Source organism: Myodes glareolus, chromosome 8 (assembly GCF_982192425.1).
Source record: "Myodes glareolus chromosome 8, mMyoGla1.1, whole genome shotgun sequence".
Classification (NCBI taxonomy): Eukaryota; Metazoa; Chordata; class Mammalia; order Rodentia; family Cricetidae; genus Myodes; species Myodes glareolus.
Genome location: NC_142033.1, coordinates 4,324,951 through 4,338,172, shown reverse-complemented (window position 1 = coordinate 4,338,172; position 13,222 = coordinate 4,324,951). Strand labels below are relative to the sequence as shown.

At 37.5% G+C, this 13,222-nt stretch overlaps 2 protein-coding genes across 14 annotated transcripts in view; both read right to left on the bottom strand.

The window, feature by feature from the left end:
• LOC125408670 (ATP-binding cassette sub-family G member 3-like) overlaps positions 1 to 13,222 on the bottom strand; it is a 53,220-nt gene that overhangs the window by 32,201 nt on the left and 7,797 nt on the right. For 11 of the 13 annotated variants that reach the window (XM_087908794.1, XM_087908791.1, XM_087908796.1 and 8 more), the window contains 6 exons: positions 12,391 to 12,431; positions 11,548 to 11,769; positions 9,107 to 9,166; positions 8,391 to 8,505; positions 7,694 to 7,846; positions 1,629 to 1,765 (listed from right to left, as the gene is read on the bottom strand). In XM_087908794.1, the coding sequence (XP_087764920.1) occupies positions 1,629 to 1,765; positions 7,694 to 7,846; positions 8,391 to 8,505; positions 9,107 to 9,166; positions 11,548 to 11,750 (668 nt within the window). In that variant the 5' untranslated portion in view covers positions 11,751 to 11,769; positions 12,391 to 12,431. The remainder of the gene's footprint in view (positions 1 to 1,628; positions 1,766 to 7,693; positions 7,847 to 8,390; positions 8,506 to 9,106; positions 9,167 to 11,547; positions 11,770 to 12,390; positions 12,432 to 13,222) is intronic. The other 2 variants (XM_087908797.1, XM_087908798.1) reach the window with 1 other exon arrangement.
• Positions 1 to 13,222, bottom strand: part of LOC125408675 (ATP-binding cassette sub-family G member 3-like) — a 238,081-nt gene that overhangs the window by 217,078 nt on the left and 7,781 nt on the right. The gene's annotated exons all lie outside the window — the stretch shown is intronic.

Sequence of the window (13,222 nt, the reverse complement as noted above, 5' to 3'; positions counted from 1 at the left end):
GTAAAGACAAGATAAGGACAGAATAATGGGTATAATAACTGATTGTTTTTCTTGGGAGATGATTAATAAGCCACAAAAGGAAAACTGTAACTTCATATCATATAACATAGCAAACACCAACATGACTAGATGAATCAAGATTCAAGACAGTAAAGCAAGATGACTCAATGAGTAAAGAGGAACTTAACACCAGACCTAAAGACCCGAGTTCAGTCCCCCAAACCCACTTGGTAGAAGGACAAAACCAACTCCTTGAGTTCTCCTCTAACCTCTCCAGCAATGTTACACATGTACACAGACACACACAACTCACAAACACATAATAAAAATATAAGTTTGAAACAACATTCTCCCACTAGGATTCACTTCCAGGAGCCCCAGGAGAACACAGCATATCAAGGCCTGAGTCTGCTCCCAGACACTGTGATAAAACGCACTAAGGATGACCCCATGCAATGCACTAAGACTAGCGATGGCAAGAAACGCAGGGACAGAGAGAAGCATTTCATACTGGAAAATGAAGAAGAGCTTTATCTTAGAGAATATCCTTAAGCAGACAGGAAAAGGGACAGACAGGGAAGATGTGATACCTGAATAGTCTACAAGCTAGAAGGTGGCAAGTCCCAGTTGTTGGCTTCCTCACTGGAAAGGTGCAATGAGGGAGGGATCTTGGTTATTGGAGGGACAGACAGGAGTGTTTAGTGGGATGGACCATGATGTCAGAACAAAGCAAAGAACAAGGGGAAGGAAGGAAAACAGAGAGTACATAAAGTTCAACAGTTGGTAGTTCAGGTTATAGAAATGGGATAGTCCTTACATGGTTCTTGGGATAATTTAGTTAGATTGAAATTTTATTAATTTCTAAAGTGTGCGAAACCTAATGCCTACACTTTTTTCTATAAATATTTCAGTCACAGACTCACTTCATGAGAGAAAGAATGGCAATTTCTTTTATTTCATTCTTCCCCAGGTTCAGGATCCAGATCTTAGGAATCATTCCTTCAGCCCTGACATCCAAGGCTAATCCCAGAGATAATCCAATTTATGAAATATTCAAAGCTACCATGAATGCACCAACAAACTATTTGCTAGCTAAGGAAACCCTACATGTCAGCCTCCTGCTGACATTTTACATCCCCATTGTGCAGCTGCAGAATCTTCTCCTTGATGCATTGCTCTACTCTAAACTCAGAAGCTTTTCCACATCCCCTGCAATGAAAAACCTTAGTACTTACAGTGTCCCAGGGGGTCTAGGCAATCTAAGTCAACCAACCAAACCCCTCACTTTAACTAGGAATGTGGAGTACTGAACTGTATCCTTCTAAAGACTCATTTGTTGAAGACTTCACATATAAGAAAATAAAATGTGGATATAATTGGAAATAGAGGTTTTGAAAAGGTAATTAACTTTAAATGAAATTACTAGGGTGTCCTAAGGTAACATGTGTTACATATCTTTCCTTATGCTCTTTTCTCATTGCTCTTGATGTGTATTCCTTGTTAACTTAAATTTCCTTATAATAAACAAGAACAAATTCTATTACTTACATCTGAATCTCCTGTACCAAAAATACACACAAGCAACCAGTTATTAAGTGAATAAAACTCTATTTTTCTATGGTACTTACATTTTCAGGACCGAGATGACATCAGTAGTAGTGCTCAAGTCTAAGCCAGTGGTGGGATCATCCAAGAACAAAATGGGATGCTCGGTGACCAGCTCCATGGCTATACTGGTCCTTTTACTGAGCTCTTTAGATCTAGGCTAAAGCAATGATGACCAGCATTATCAATAAGAACATTCAAGGTCATGGTCATTTGGAGAATGAGCTTGTTCAAGCAATAAAAGATTTTGTTATATAATTATCCTGAGGAACAAAATGATGGGCACCTGGGAGAAGAAGGAAGTTTTACTTTTCCAAGTAAGTAGAAAGAAGCAGAGGTCAGACTTGACATGAAGCCCATGCCAATGACAGTTACTGTTTGTTTTTTATCAAGTCACATATTCTAGGGTGATGATTTATCACAATCAAAGGCTGACACAGTGAAGTCTATGTTTAAGGAATGAGCAAGATGCGACAGGAGAAGAAGTATATCTAGTAATTTAGTAGTTATTTCACACTCTCCCAAGAAACACAAGACATACGCAATCTGTACAACACAACATCAATACTATACAACACATATAAATGCACACATACTACACAACACATACAAAATACAACACACTGACACACAGGAACACATACAACACACCAATGCACAGGCACACGCAGACACACACTGTTTTTATTTTAAGAAAAACTTCACATTGCCTTATTAGGAACTTTTTAACTCCTTTAAGATTTTTCAAATTGACATTATTTACACTTCACAGGATCAAAGAATTCATGACTCGTCCTCATAGAGAAATCCAAAAGGTGGTATAGTTTACAGGTCAAACTGGCACCATACCAGTCAACGTCATTGAGTAAGGTGAGGGAATAGCAAGGATTGTGGGGGCACAGAACTAGGGAACAATTCTCTTCAAACATGATAACCAAAACCTTGAGCAAGTCCTACTGGAAACATACAACAAAGGAGGTTTGGAGAATGTGGATAAATGTGGTCATGACAAAGCTGAGGCTATAAGTGAATCATTAACTGATAGTTAAGAATAGAGTTTATAATAGAGTTTATAGGTAAGCAGATGCCCTTATTTTTATGAATGAAAAGTAAGTAAGTACTCAGGAGTAAGGAACTATCTAATGTTCTGTTAAAATGCTGCAGTGAGGAACATCTTGAGTGAGTCTGCTGCTGTAAACACTAAGAGTCTCAGGAGAGTGGTATTATCAAGTGTACTATTATGTTGGTTATACAATAGTCAATGCTTTACAGTATCCAGATATTCTCTCTACATTTCTTAAATCAAAATACTATGAAAGACTGAAGAGAACTCTTAGCAAAGAAAAGTACTTGCCACACACCTAAAGCCTGAGTTCAATCCCTGGAACTCACATATAAAGCTGCATGCAGTGGAATGCATCTGTAATCCCAACAAGAGGTAATTACAAAAAGATGGGAGGTAGATCAGGACCCTCCTGTGTAGGGTACCAGAAGAACAAGACAGACCCTCCTTAGAAACAAAGTGGGAGGTTAGAACAGACCTGTGACAAAGATGTCCCGTGATGTTCATGTGTGTGTTACATCATTCAAGCAGACACACAAACACAAGCACACACACATACGCACACACACACACATGTTGCCAGAGGCTGCTCAAACAATTTGGTGCCAACATGGTCAACTACATCCACATAAAATCTGAGAAACCTTGAAAAGAAACTCTAGACACACACACACAAAAGAAACCAGAGTTTAACACAGCTTCTTGCTCTGTTTCCTGGATGAAAGCAGAGATGTGGCTTTAGCAGTAAAAAATGTGCAGCTTCTTTATAAAATGGTGGCTTTCTGATTTGCCAGCACAACTAGCTCTGACTCTTTTTGGGAGGTCTGGTTACGGAACATTTAAATGGGACTTTTGAGCAGACAACTTGCTTAATGACAACATATACCTGCTGTGTGCCTGAAAATGGGGCAATGTGCATGGCTTTCAGAGGCAGTGAACATGCCTCAGCCATGTAGAACTGGGGAAGCCAACAGATAGGACCTCAGAGTTGGTCCTAGTCACACCTGCTTAGCATTTAAAAAAAGAACTCCTGGTCAGAAAATAATTACAGATATGTAATAAAGACAGATTTAGACAGATATAGACCTCTAAGTGTTGAATAAATTTACATAGGCTTGGTGGAGAGAAGAAAAAGAATGTAGACAGCTATAGAAGGAAGTAGATGGTTTAAAAAAATAAAACAAAATCTTTCAAGAGCCAGAGTACAGACAATAATAGATTAAAGGAGTAAAGATAAAAAAAATAAATATTTAAAAAGTAATAGAATAAAAGCAAATAACCCACTTAAAGATGGAATATACACAGAGAGTCTGGATTATATATTATTGTATTTTCTTTGAATTTTGACTGTAAAGGAGCTAAGTACAGAGAGAAATTTCATTGTATGGGCTGCTAAACTAAACCAACAAATATATTTTAAAGGCATCTTGACTTCAAAATTTGGCTCTAAAATTTGCAGCTTTGAAAGCAAGGTTCTTCCTCTGTTTCCACAGAGGATGAGATTCTGTGAATTTCTTCCTGACTAATGTGGTTTAATGGACACCCTCAATTGTCTCTGTAAATGACCAAAATTACTTTGCCCAACAAAAAGCAGGAAGCAGTTTGGAGAAAACTATGCCCAAATTCTCTAAATGATTATTTTTAAATGTTTGTTTACATTTAAAGGGGGATTTGCTTTAGAGATGGATACTTTGCATTGGTATGGATCTCTGTCTATCAATACAAATTTAAGGTCGATATTATTATACATACAGATTTCTGCTCTTGATTAAAGAATTGTGCTCGTGCAGCTCATTTAAAAATTTAATGTATAATTAAGAAATACAGGTTAATAGATGATCATTTATAATAGTCAACAGTAGTCATGTTAGGTTTTCTAGATATACAGAGATATATTTCAGATGGAGTATTCTTCAAACCTTTCAAAGACTAAAAATGTGGCATTTAAAATATTTTAAGAACTTAGGACTTTACATGAAAATGAGACACATCTGTTCCTGGCAGCACCAATATACTTCAAGAGGATGATGGGCATCAAAAAGGCTTCTTATGGAGTTTGCTAGCCATTTGGGCAAGAACCTGTTCTTGCCTGGACTGCTTGATGTTATGCTATATGAAGCGGACATGCAAGACCCACAGGAAAATAACTGTTGAACCTGTCTAAATGTGAGATGGTCCTTCATGGTTCCTGCTTCATAACAGAATCTACCAGACATTCTGAAGGAAGCAGAAGAAAGCAAGTGATGGACTTTGCCATTACAAGGCAGAACAGATCTTTGGATTTCTTGTTTCATGGAAAAGTCTTCTGGATACTATGGGCCTGTAGGCTGAAGAACGTATGCCCCAATGTTAAAGAAGAACTTTGGGTGACTGTTCAGGCAGTGAGATGTCTCTGTCAATTCTAGAGTTTTAGAAGTTGCTTACAATGCACTTCCAAGTTAACTTAGGTAATATTATATCTTTTTGGAGTCTTTGATGGAGTTAAAGAATATATAGTTATAGTTTTTCTTAGTTATGATAAAAGATAAAGTAGATATAAATATTGTAATTATAATTTTTGCTTGATAACTGTTTTGTTGTTTGTTATCTTGCTATGTTAAAGTTAAAATTTTCTTCTTTATTTAGATGGGAAAGGGGAAGTGGTGAGGGAAGTCCTTCTGTATTTGTGTTGCTTTTATTGATTAGTAAATAAAATCGCTTTCGGCCAATGGCTTAACAGAGTAAAGCTGTGGTGGGGGTGGGGGGCAAATCTGAACAGAGATGTAGAGAGAGAGTAGGGAGAAGCCATGTAGCCACTGCAGAAGACAGAAGCTTCTGCAGGAACCTGATGGTAGGCCACAACCTCATGGTGATGTGCAGATTAATGGAGATGGGTTAGTTTTGAATCTAAGAGCTAGCTAGAAATAACTTAAGCTATTGGCCAAACAGTATTGCAAATAATATAGATTCTGTGTGATTATTTTGAGTCAGAGAAGCCAGAAATGAATGAATAGTTTCTGGCAACACACACACAAACACACAATACAAGCATGCACATGTGTACACCAATTTTTGAAAGTTGTCATTAAGAAATTATATTAAAATTCTTGCAATCTATTACATTGCATGAATTTCAAGAAGTTAATAAATATCTTTGTATGTTGTCACTTATAAAACAAGTAAGCAACTGAGAACAATGACTAACTATTGGTAAAAAATAAAACAAAAATGACCTTATTATAAACATAAAACCATGTAAATAAATAGAGCAAAGCACACAAAATTCCATCACTCAAGAAAAAAGAAAGTGTGATAAATGTCAATTTTTCTATTATTTTTCTCAACAAGACAAACATCATAAACAACTATGGAGAAGGATTGTGGTAATCAATAGCCAATACCTTTTTATTCCTCATTGCCTCTAAGAAGGAGACACTACAGGAATTAATTTACGAGAATCCTGTTCTGAGGAGCTCATTTTCATCCATATCTGCAAATGTCTGCTCAGCAGACATCTCTATATAATCTTCTCAATCACCTGATGTCATGGCGAGGGGCAAGACAGTTTGGAGGACACAAGAAAAAGAAAACAACCCTAATGTAGAAAAACTCAAAGCATATAATAAATTAAATGCCCTGACAAGGTTCTTTAAACAATGAAATAATAAAAAAAACACTTGGGAATTACAAATGATTATAGATCAGACAGGGCTAAGGATATCAAGAATTTGTTCACTTTGATAGTTAAGAATGGAATTGCTAAAATAAAGAAATGTCCTTATTTTATGGATAAAAATGAGGAATTCAGAGATGAAATACTATAAATATTCTTTTTAATGTCAGCAAAAAATTAGTAAGCTATTACAACAGTCAGCTGTGAAGCTCACCAATTTTCTGTTACCTTTCCACATCCTGTAAGATGTGGAAGAGTCCCTTGATCCATTGATTTGCACCACTTGCACGTGATTGTATCTATAAAACCTTCCAGACAGTCTGAAGATAAATATTAGCAGAAGATAAGGAAGCAGGGAGCAAGGGCAGAGTGTACCCTAGTTTCTGTACAGCTGATAAGATAAAAAGTAAACAAAGAGCAAAGTGTTTTGTTTCAGCACACAGTTCAAAAGTAGAGTAGACCATTGCAGGGAAATCAAGGCAGGAAGCTGATGCAGCTAGGCACATCCAGTCAAGAGCACAGAGAGGATGAATACATGCATGCCTGTCAGTGCTCAACTCACTAAATCCAAAGAACAGCACTGCATGCAGTGGGCTGAGTCTTTCCACATGGCTTAACCTAACCAAGAACCACCTACAGAAATGCCCACAAGTCAACCTGACTACAATTCCTCATTGAGACTCTCTTCTAGATGATTCTAATTCTAGACTGTGTCAAGTTGATAGTTAAAACTGGGCACCACAGACAGGATGAGATAAAAAAACACACACACACACAAAAAGAAAGACTACAGAAGATAGCAAGCACTACACAAGTGAGAACTAAAAGCTAAAGAGACCAAGGACAATCCTAGAGTGGGATAAATGCAGAGTGAACACAGAGCCAGAGTTCTCCATCACATGTCCTGTGTCTGTCCAGAAGCACATTCTGAAACAACAAGGGACAAGTCCTCTAGGGGAAGAGATAATAAGCAGAAGAAAGCACTTGTCCAATTCTCTTAAGTCAAGAGTTTAAGGGTGAGGGACAGGAGGCTCATGTGAGGAGCACTTGGAAATGACCACGTGAGGAAAACTCTTCCCTGCTAGATCACACTGTATTACCAGGTTTAACCATTGCTAAGGTTTCCCAGCTCAGTTTCCACCTTACTTCATGTAACCAGTTACTTACTCATTAATGCAGAAGGCAGCCTCCTTGACCACACATATTATAGGAAACTGCTGATAGAATGTCATATTATTCACACATGGATTTATCTCTCTCTGTCTCTCCCTCCCTCCCTCCCTTCCTCCTATTCTCCCTCTCTCTTTGCCTCTCACTCTCTCTCTCATTTACATTTTTAGCTCTGAGTCTTTCAAGACTTTTCTTAACATTACCTTAACATTGGACTCTTTATCCAGATGCAGAAGTTCAAGGACCTCATTAATTCGCCTTCTTTTTTCATCTCTTGTCATAGTCATCGGCAGTCGAAGAGCTGCTGAGAACTCTACGTTTTCTCTCACAGTCAGCGTGTGCATCACCACGTCATTCTTAAAGTTAAAAGGAAGTTTAAATTTAATTATGGGTAGTTACCAATAAATCACTCTAATATATGTAACCTAGTCACATATAATAAATACAAACTTAATGTTTTACTTAAAAATATTAATTTTTAGTTTTTAGTAATTTCAAATACAGAAGCTGATATGCTCATTTTTACCCCCTTTCATTTGACTTCCAAGTAGAGCACAGGGATTTTGGTGATGGCTACCTGCAATTATTTTGCAGAGAACATATAAGCCATGGAGAAAGCTGAAGGAAAGGCAAAATCGGACAACAGTAGTCCTTTTGTAGAATTAAATCACACTGGCAATTACCAATACTGTACTGCAGATGTCATACTCCAATCTCTCCATCATCTTCCTACTTAATAATGCCATCCCCAGGCTAATGAGTCTTTGTGAAAAGCCAGTGTAGAGAAAGTAGGGCCTTAATGTGTCATATGATGAACTGGAAACACACAATTCTATGAGCTGAGCATCCAACCACATAGAATCAGGGGAAATCTAAAATTATAAACCCACCAACACTTACTTGTGGCACATAACCAGAAGTACATGTGAGATTAGCAGGTCGAGGTTTTCCACTTATCAAAATATCTCCCGATAATCCTCGTGGGTCTTTCCTTGCAGCTAAGACATCTAGTAACCTACAAGGAATACATATGTTGTGTGGGTTACTTCCTCCCTTCAGTAACAGCTATCGGCTTTCAGATACTCAAAATAAAATTAATTAATTCTGAATTAATCTGCTTATCAAAAGGCCAAAAAACACCCTCCCCCCTCTCTCTCTTTATCTCTCTCTGTTCATTATGTGCTGTAATACAGCCCAGAATTATGAATATAGGACATGATTGACCTGACCTCCCTTCCCTGTTATCTGACCTTGAGGACTCAAACAGGTAATGTGCTGCTGTAGTTTGAGAATTAGGCCTGGTGATGTTTACTCTTTTCCACAAAACTTCTACTTAATCTTCTTAATTTTAATACTGTCTTGACACATTAAATAATAATAACCCATCACCACATGCCAATCACTCTGTTATTTCCTAGAAGTAAAGTGACCTAGTAAGGCTCTTGGTATAAAATTAGAATGCACCCTCCTGCACGTTATCCCCACACATGGGACCACACTCACACGTACACCCTCACATATACACTCACACAGTACTTAGATAACTCCTATAGGAGTGATGTTTACAGCCCAGAAACTGGATACAACGGGCTTTGTATGCTTTCCATTATACTCACAAAGATCTGCTCCCATCTTGAGGTCCCATAATTGCATTGAGGCCAGGTTTCATGATCCCACTGTAAGCACAAAATCTTACTTATTAATTTTTCTATTAAAAAGAAGTTATAACAGCTTAGGTTTTATACTGAATATGCAGTTAAATTTGGGAAAAATTGTGCACAGAATATAATTACAAACTCATAAATTTAAAGTATTAATAGGGGCTTATTATTTACAAAAGACGTTAATTGCTATTGGAAACTCATCAGAAAATTGCCTCAGAAGTAGCAAAACCACCTTTATTTATTATTTAAGACTTTGTCTTTATTGAAACATGGTGCATCTAAGTTCAGTGTCCTTGAAGCAAGTGACAGGTTCTCAGGAGGACTCCGTTACACACACAGCCTTTATGTGTCAAGTACATAACAGCTTCTTGCTAATGTTTGATGATCCATATCTTCTTATAGCCCTGCTTGTTGCCTCATAAACTTCATCACAAAAAAAATCAATCATTCATGGCATTTAAATAGCAGTGCCATTACTGTTAGAAAAGAATCAAACTAAAATCAATACATCTCAATTAGAAATCCAAAGACTAGAAAGAAACACACAGAGGACAGGAGAGTGTTGCCAAGTTAACACTCAAAAACAAAACAAAACCCCATCCCAAAAAGACAACAAACGAATTGAAAAATAAAAATAAACAAACCCACAGACAAACAAACAAAAAACAAAGTTAATCAAAATGAAAAATCTAATAAACACTCACAAAATGATGATTTCCCTGAACTATAAAGAAATAAGCATCCACTCAGTTTATATTTGGGAGACATCCGTCATATAGAGGACACGACTTACCGATGGGCAGGTGCAGCACAAACACAGGTTGTGTCCAAAAGCAGAGTAGTGAATGTTCAGACTGAAAAAGCCATATTCCTATATTCTTATAGAAAATATAGCTCGCTCCCATTTGTTATTTCATAGCCAGACAATGTATCAATCCTTTGCTCTGCCCATTTCCCTTTTAGTAAGAAAATGATGGAAGTTGTAGGCAGAGGAACAGAAATGACCAGTGCCAAAGAACAGAGGCAATGGTTGGGGTCAAGGGGAAGAGTCTATGCAGACTGCATGGGGAAAATCTTGGTATGTGTGCTCTGTACTCAGAATTGGTTGGAAACATGGCTTCTCTATGTCATGGAACCAAGTATGAAATGTTGGTTTTTGTTCTTTTAACACTTAATGAATTTTGAGCAAATAATTGAGGACCCAGACTTTCTGCTGTTGGGACTTCCTCATTGCTTCCATCTCATCACTGGTAACTGACCCAGTCAGCCTGGTCTAAACGCTCAGTTCAGTTTAGGGAGGGGATGTTGGAATGGGACAATGCTGTATTCTGTCAAGTATGTTTGAAATAAATGCTGATTGGCCAGTAGCCAGGCTGAAAATATAGGCAGGACAACCTGACAGGAAGTAGAGGCAGGGCAATGAAAACAGGTCCTGCCCAAATCACGGAAGAAGCAGGATGTGACCTGCCCTGCCAAAAAAGGTACAGAGTCATGTAGCTAACATACATAAGAATAATGGGTTAATATAAGTTATGAGAGCTAATACAAAGCCTGAGCTAGTGGACCAATCAGTTTATCATTAATATAGTACTCTGTGTGATTTTCTTTGGGACTTGCTGACTGTGGGAACTGGGCAGGACAGAAACCTCAACAAGCAGGCCCTCATGTTACAGGAATTAAAATTTCAATATTCTTCCATCATACCTTGAATTTAACTTGTGTCTTTGATATTATGTTTCCATATCAAATTATAGAATTAAAATAATGTCTTGAGGGTTTTTTCATAAGATGCCTATGGGTTTATCAAACATGTTTGTATTTTTAAAGAACCAAATTTTGTGTCATCAATCCATTATGTTGTTCTCTTAATTTCCACCTCAGTAATTTCACTGTCATTATGAATCTATCTATACGTATGACAAGGTGAGGCTGGTGAATGTTGCATTGCATGAAGCATTTGCTGAGGGAGGGTGAGAACCTATGTTAAACCCCCAGAGTCCATATAAACTTGGGTACAGTGATGGGCATCTGTAATTCCATGCTCTATGGAGAAATTAGAGACAGAAACAGGAGAATCCCAGGACACTTACAGGCTGATAGCCTGACATAACTATCAGTGAACAATGAGATACTCTGTCTGCAACATGGTTGAAGGTGAACACCAATGCTCAAGGTTGCCCTATGATGTACTTGTGCCATGTATGTGTCATAGCAAACACACATCTTATGTCTGAACACACACACACACATACACACTTATACAAACACATAAACAGATATATACACATACACAAACACACAAAAATACTCACAGAGATTATTGATAATAGAGAAAGTTTGTGTTTGTTCAAAAAGTTGCTCAATATACTGATCTATTAAGTTCATGCACATACCTGATATTTGATAGTCTTTCTATCATACATGTCTTTTTACAAAATGCAAAACCACTTTGCACTATTTCTTGGTAGTTGATGTTATGAAAACTTAACACAGCCTCTTCAGTCAATGTGTTCTGGTCACTGGTGTCCATTTCAGGAGGGTCACTGGGATTTCTTTCTATCATTGGGATTGTAACAGGGTCAATATTGGAAGACATCTCCAGAGGGTCTTCCTTCCTGCAAAAGGAACAGAAATTGTATATGATAGTCCACACAAATGACATTATTGGATAGCACAGCACACTAAAGGGTTGTTTTAATCTGTGCAATTACAGAGAGATCACTTCCTAATGAACAGTAAATTTGGCTGTGATTACTGAAAGACCCAATGAGAAGCAGACATGAGGACATAGACTCCCCTTAGATACCAAATTACTAAGAAAGAAATGAGTCCTAAGGAGCAGAGCATAAATGTTATTCATGATTCATAAAAGAAGAAGGAGAGAGATGAGGGGGCAGATTTGTCTGTAGTCAGCAGCTGCTTGATCTTTCCTGGCCAACCAAACCCGAAGTGATCACACAGGAACTATGTGGATTGCAATACTGTTTGGCCAGTAGCTTAAACATATTTCTAACTAGCTCTTACTCCTTAAATTAACCCATTTCTATTATTTTATTTTACCACTAGGCTCATGGTTTTTCAGTACTTGTGCATGGGTGTCTTACCCATTTGGTGGCTACATGGCTTCTCCTGACTCTGCCTACTCTTTCCTCCTATCTGCTTGGAATTCCCACTTTGCCCTATTTCTGTGCTTCAATAGGCTCAAAGAAGTTTCTTTATTAACCAAGGGTACTCACAGCAAAAAGAAAGGAATTCCACAACACCTTCCCTTTTCTGCCTAAATAAAAAGGAAGATTTTAACTTTAATAAAATAAAATTACAAAATTACAAGAATAAAAATATTGTAACTTTAATTGCAAGAATTACAATAGTAATAGCAGAAATTACAGTTATATCTACTTTATCTTTTATCATAACTAAGGTAAACTATAATTATGACTATTTATTCTTCAACTTCATCAAAGACTCCAGAAAGATATAATATCACCTAAGTAAACAGGTAGTGCATTGTAAACAACTTCCAAAACTCTAGAATTGACAGAAATCTCACTGCCTGGGCAGTCACTCAAAGTTCTTCTGTAACATTGGGGCATCCATCCTCAGCCTACAGGCCCATTGTGTCTGGCAGAATTTTCCATGAAGCAGGAAATTTCACAGACAGTTCCACCTAAATTGGCAGTTTTTCAATAATTTTCTTCTGTGTCCTGCAGAACGTCTGGCAGACTCTTTCGTGAAGCAGGAGCCCTGAAGGATTGTATCACCTTTAGGCAAGTTCAGCAGTCATTTTTCTGTGTGTCCTGCATGTCTAGTTCATACAGCGTACCATCAATCAGTCCAAACAAGAACAGCTTCTTGTCAAATGGCTAGTCAACTCCATAAGGAGACTCTTTGATGCCCACCATCCTGTGAAGTAGACTGGTGCTACCAAGAACAGATGTGTCTCATTTTCATGAAAAGTCCTAAGTTTTTAAAACATTTTAAATGCCATATTCTGTTCGTCTCTGAAAGAGTTGAATACCTAACTGAAATATATATCTCTATATATCTAGAAAACCTGACATGACTATA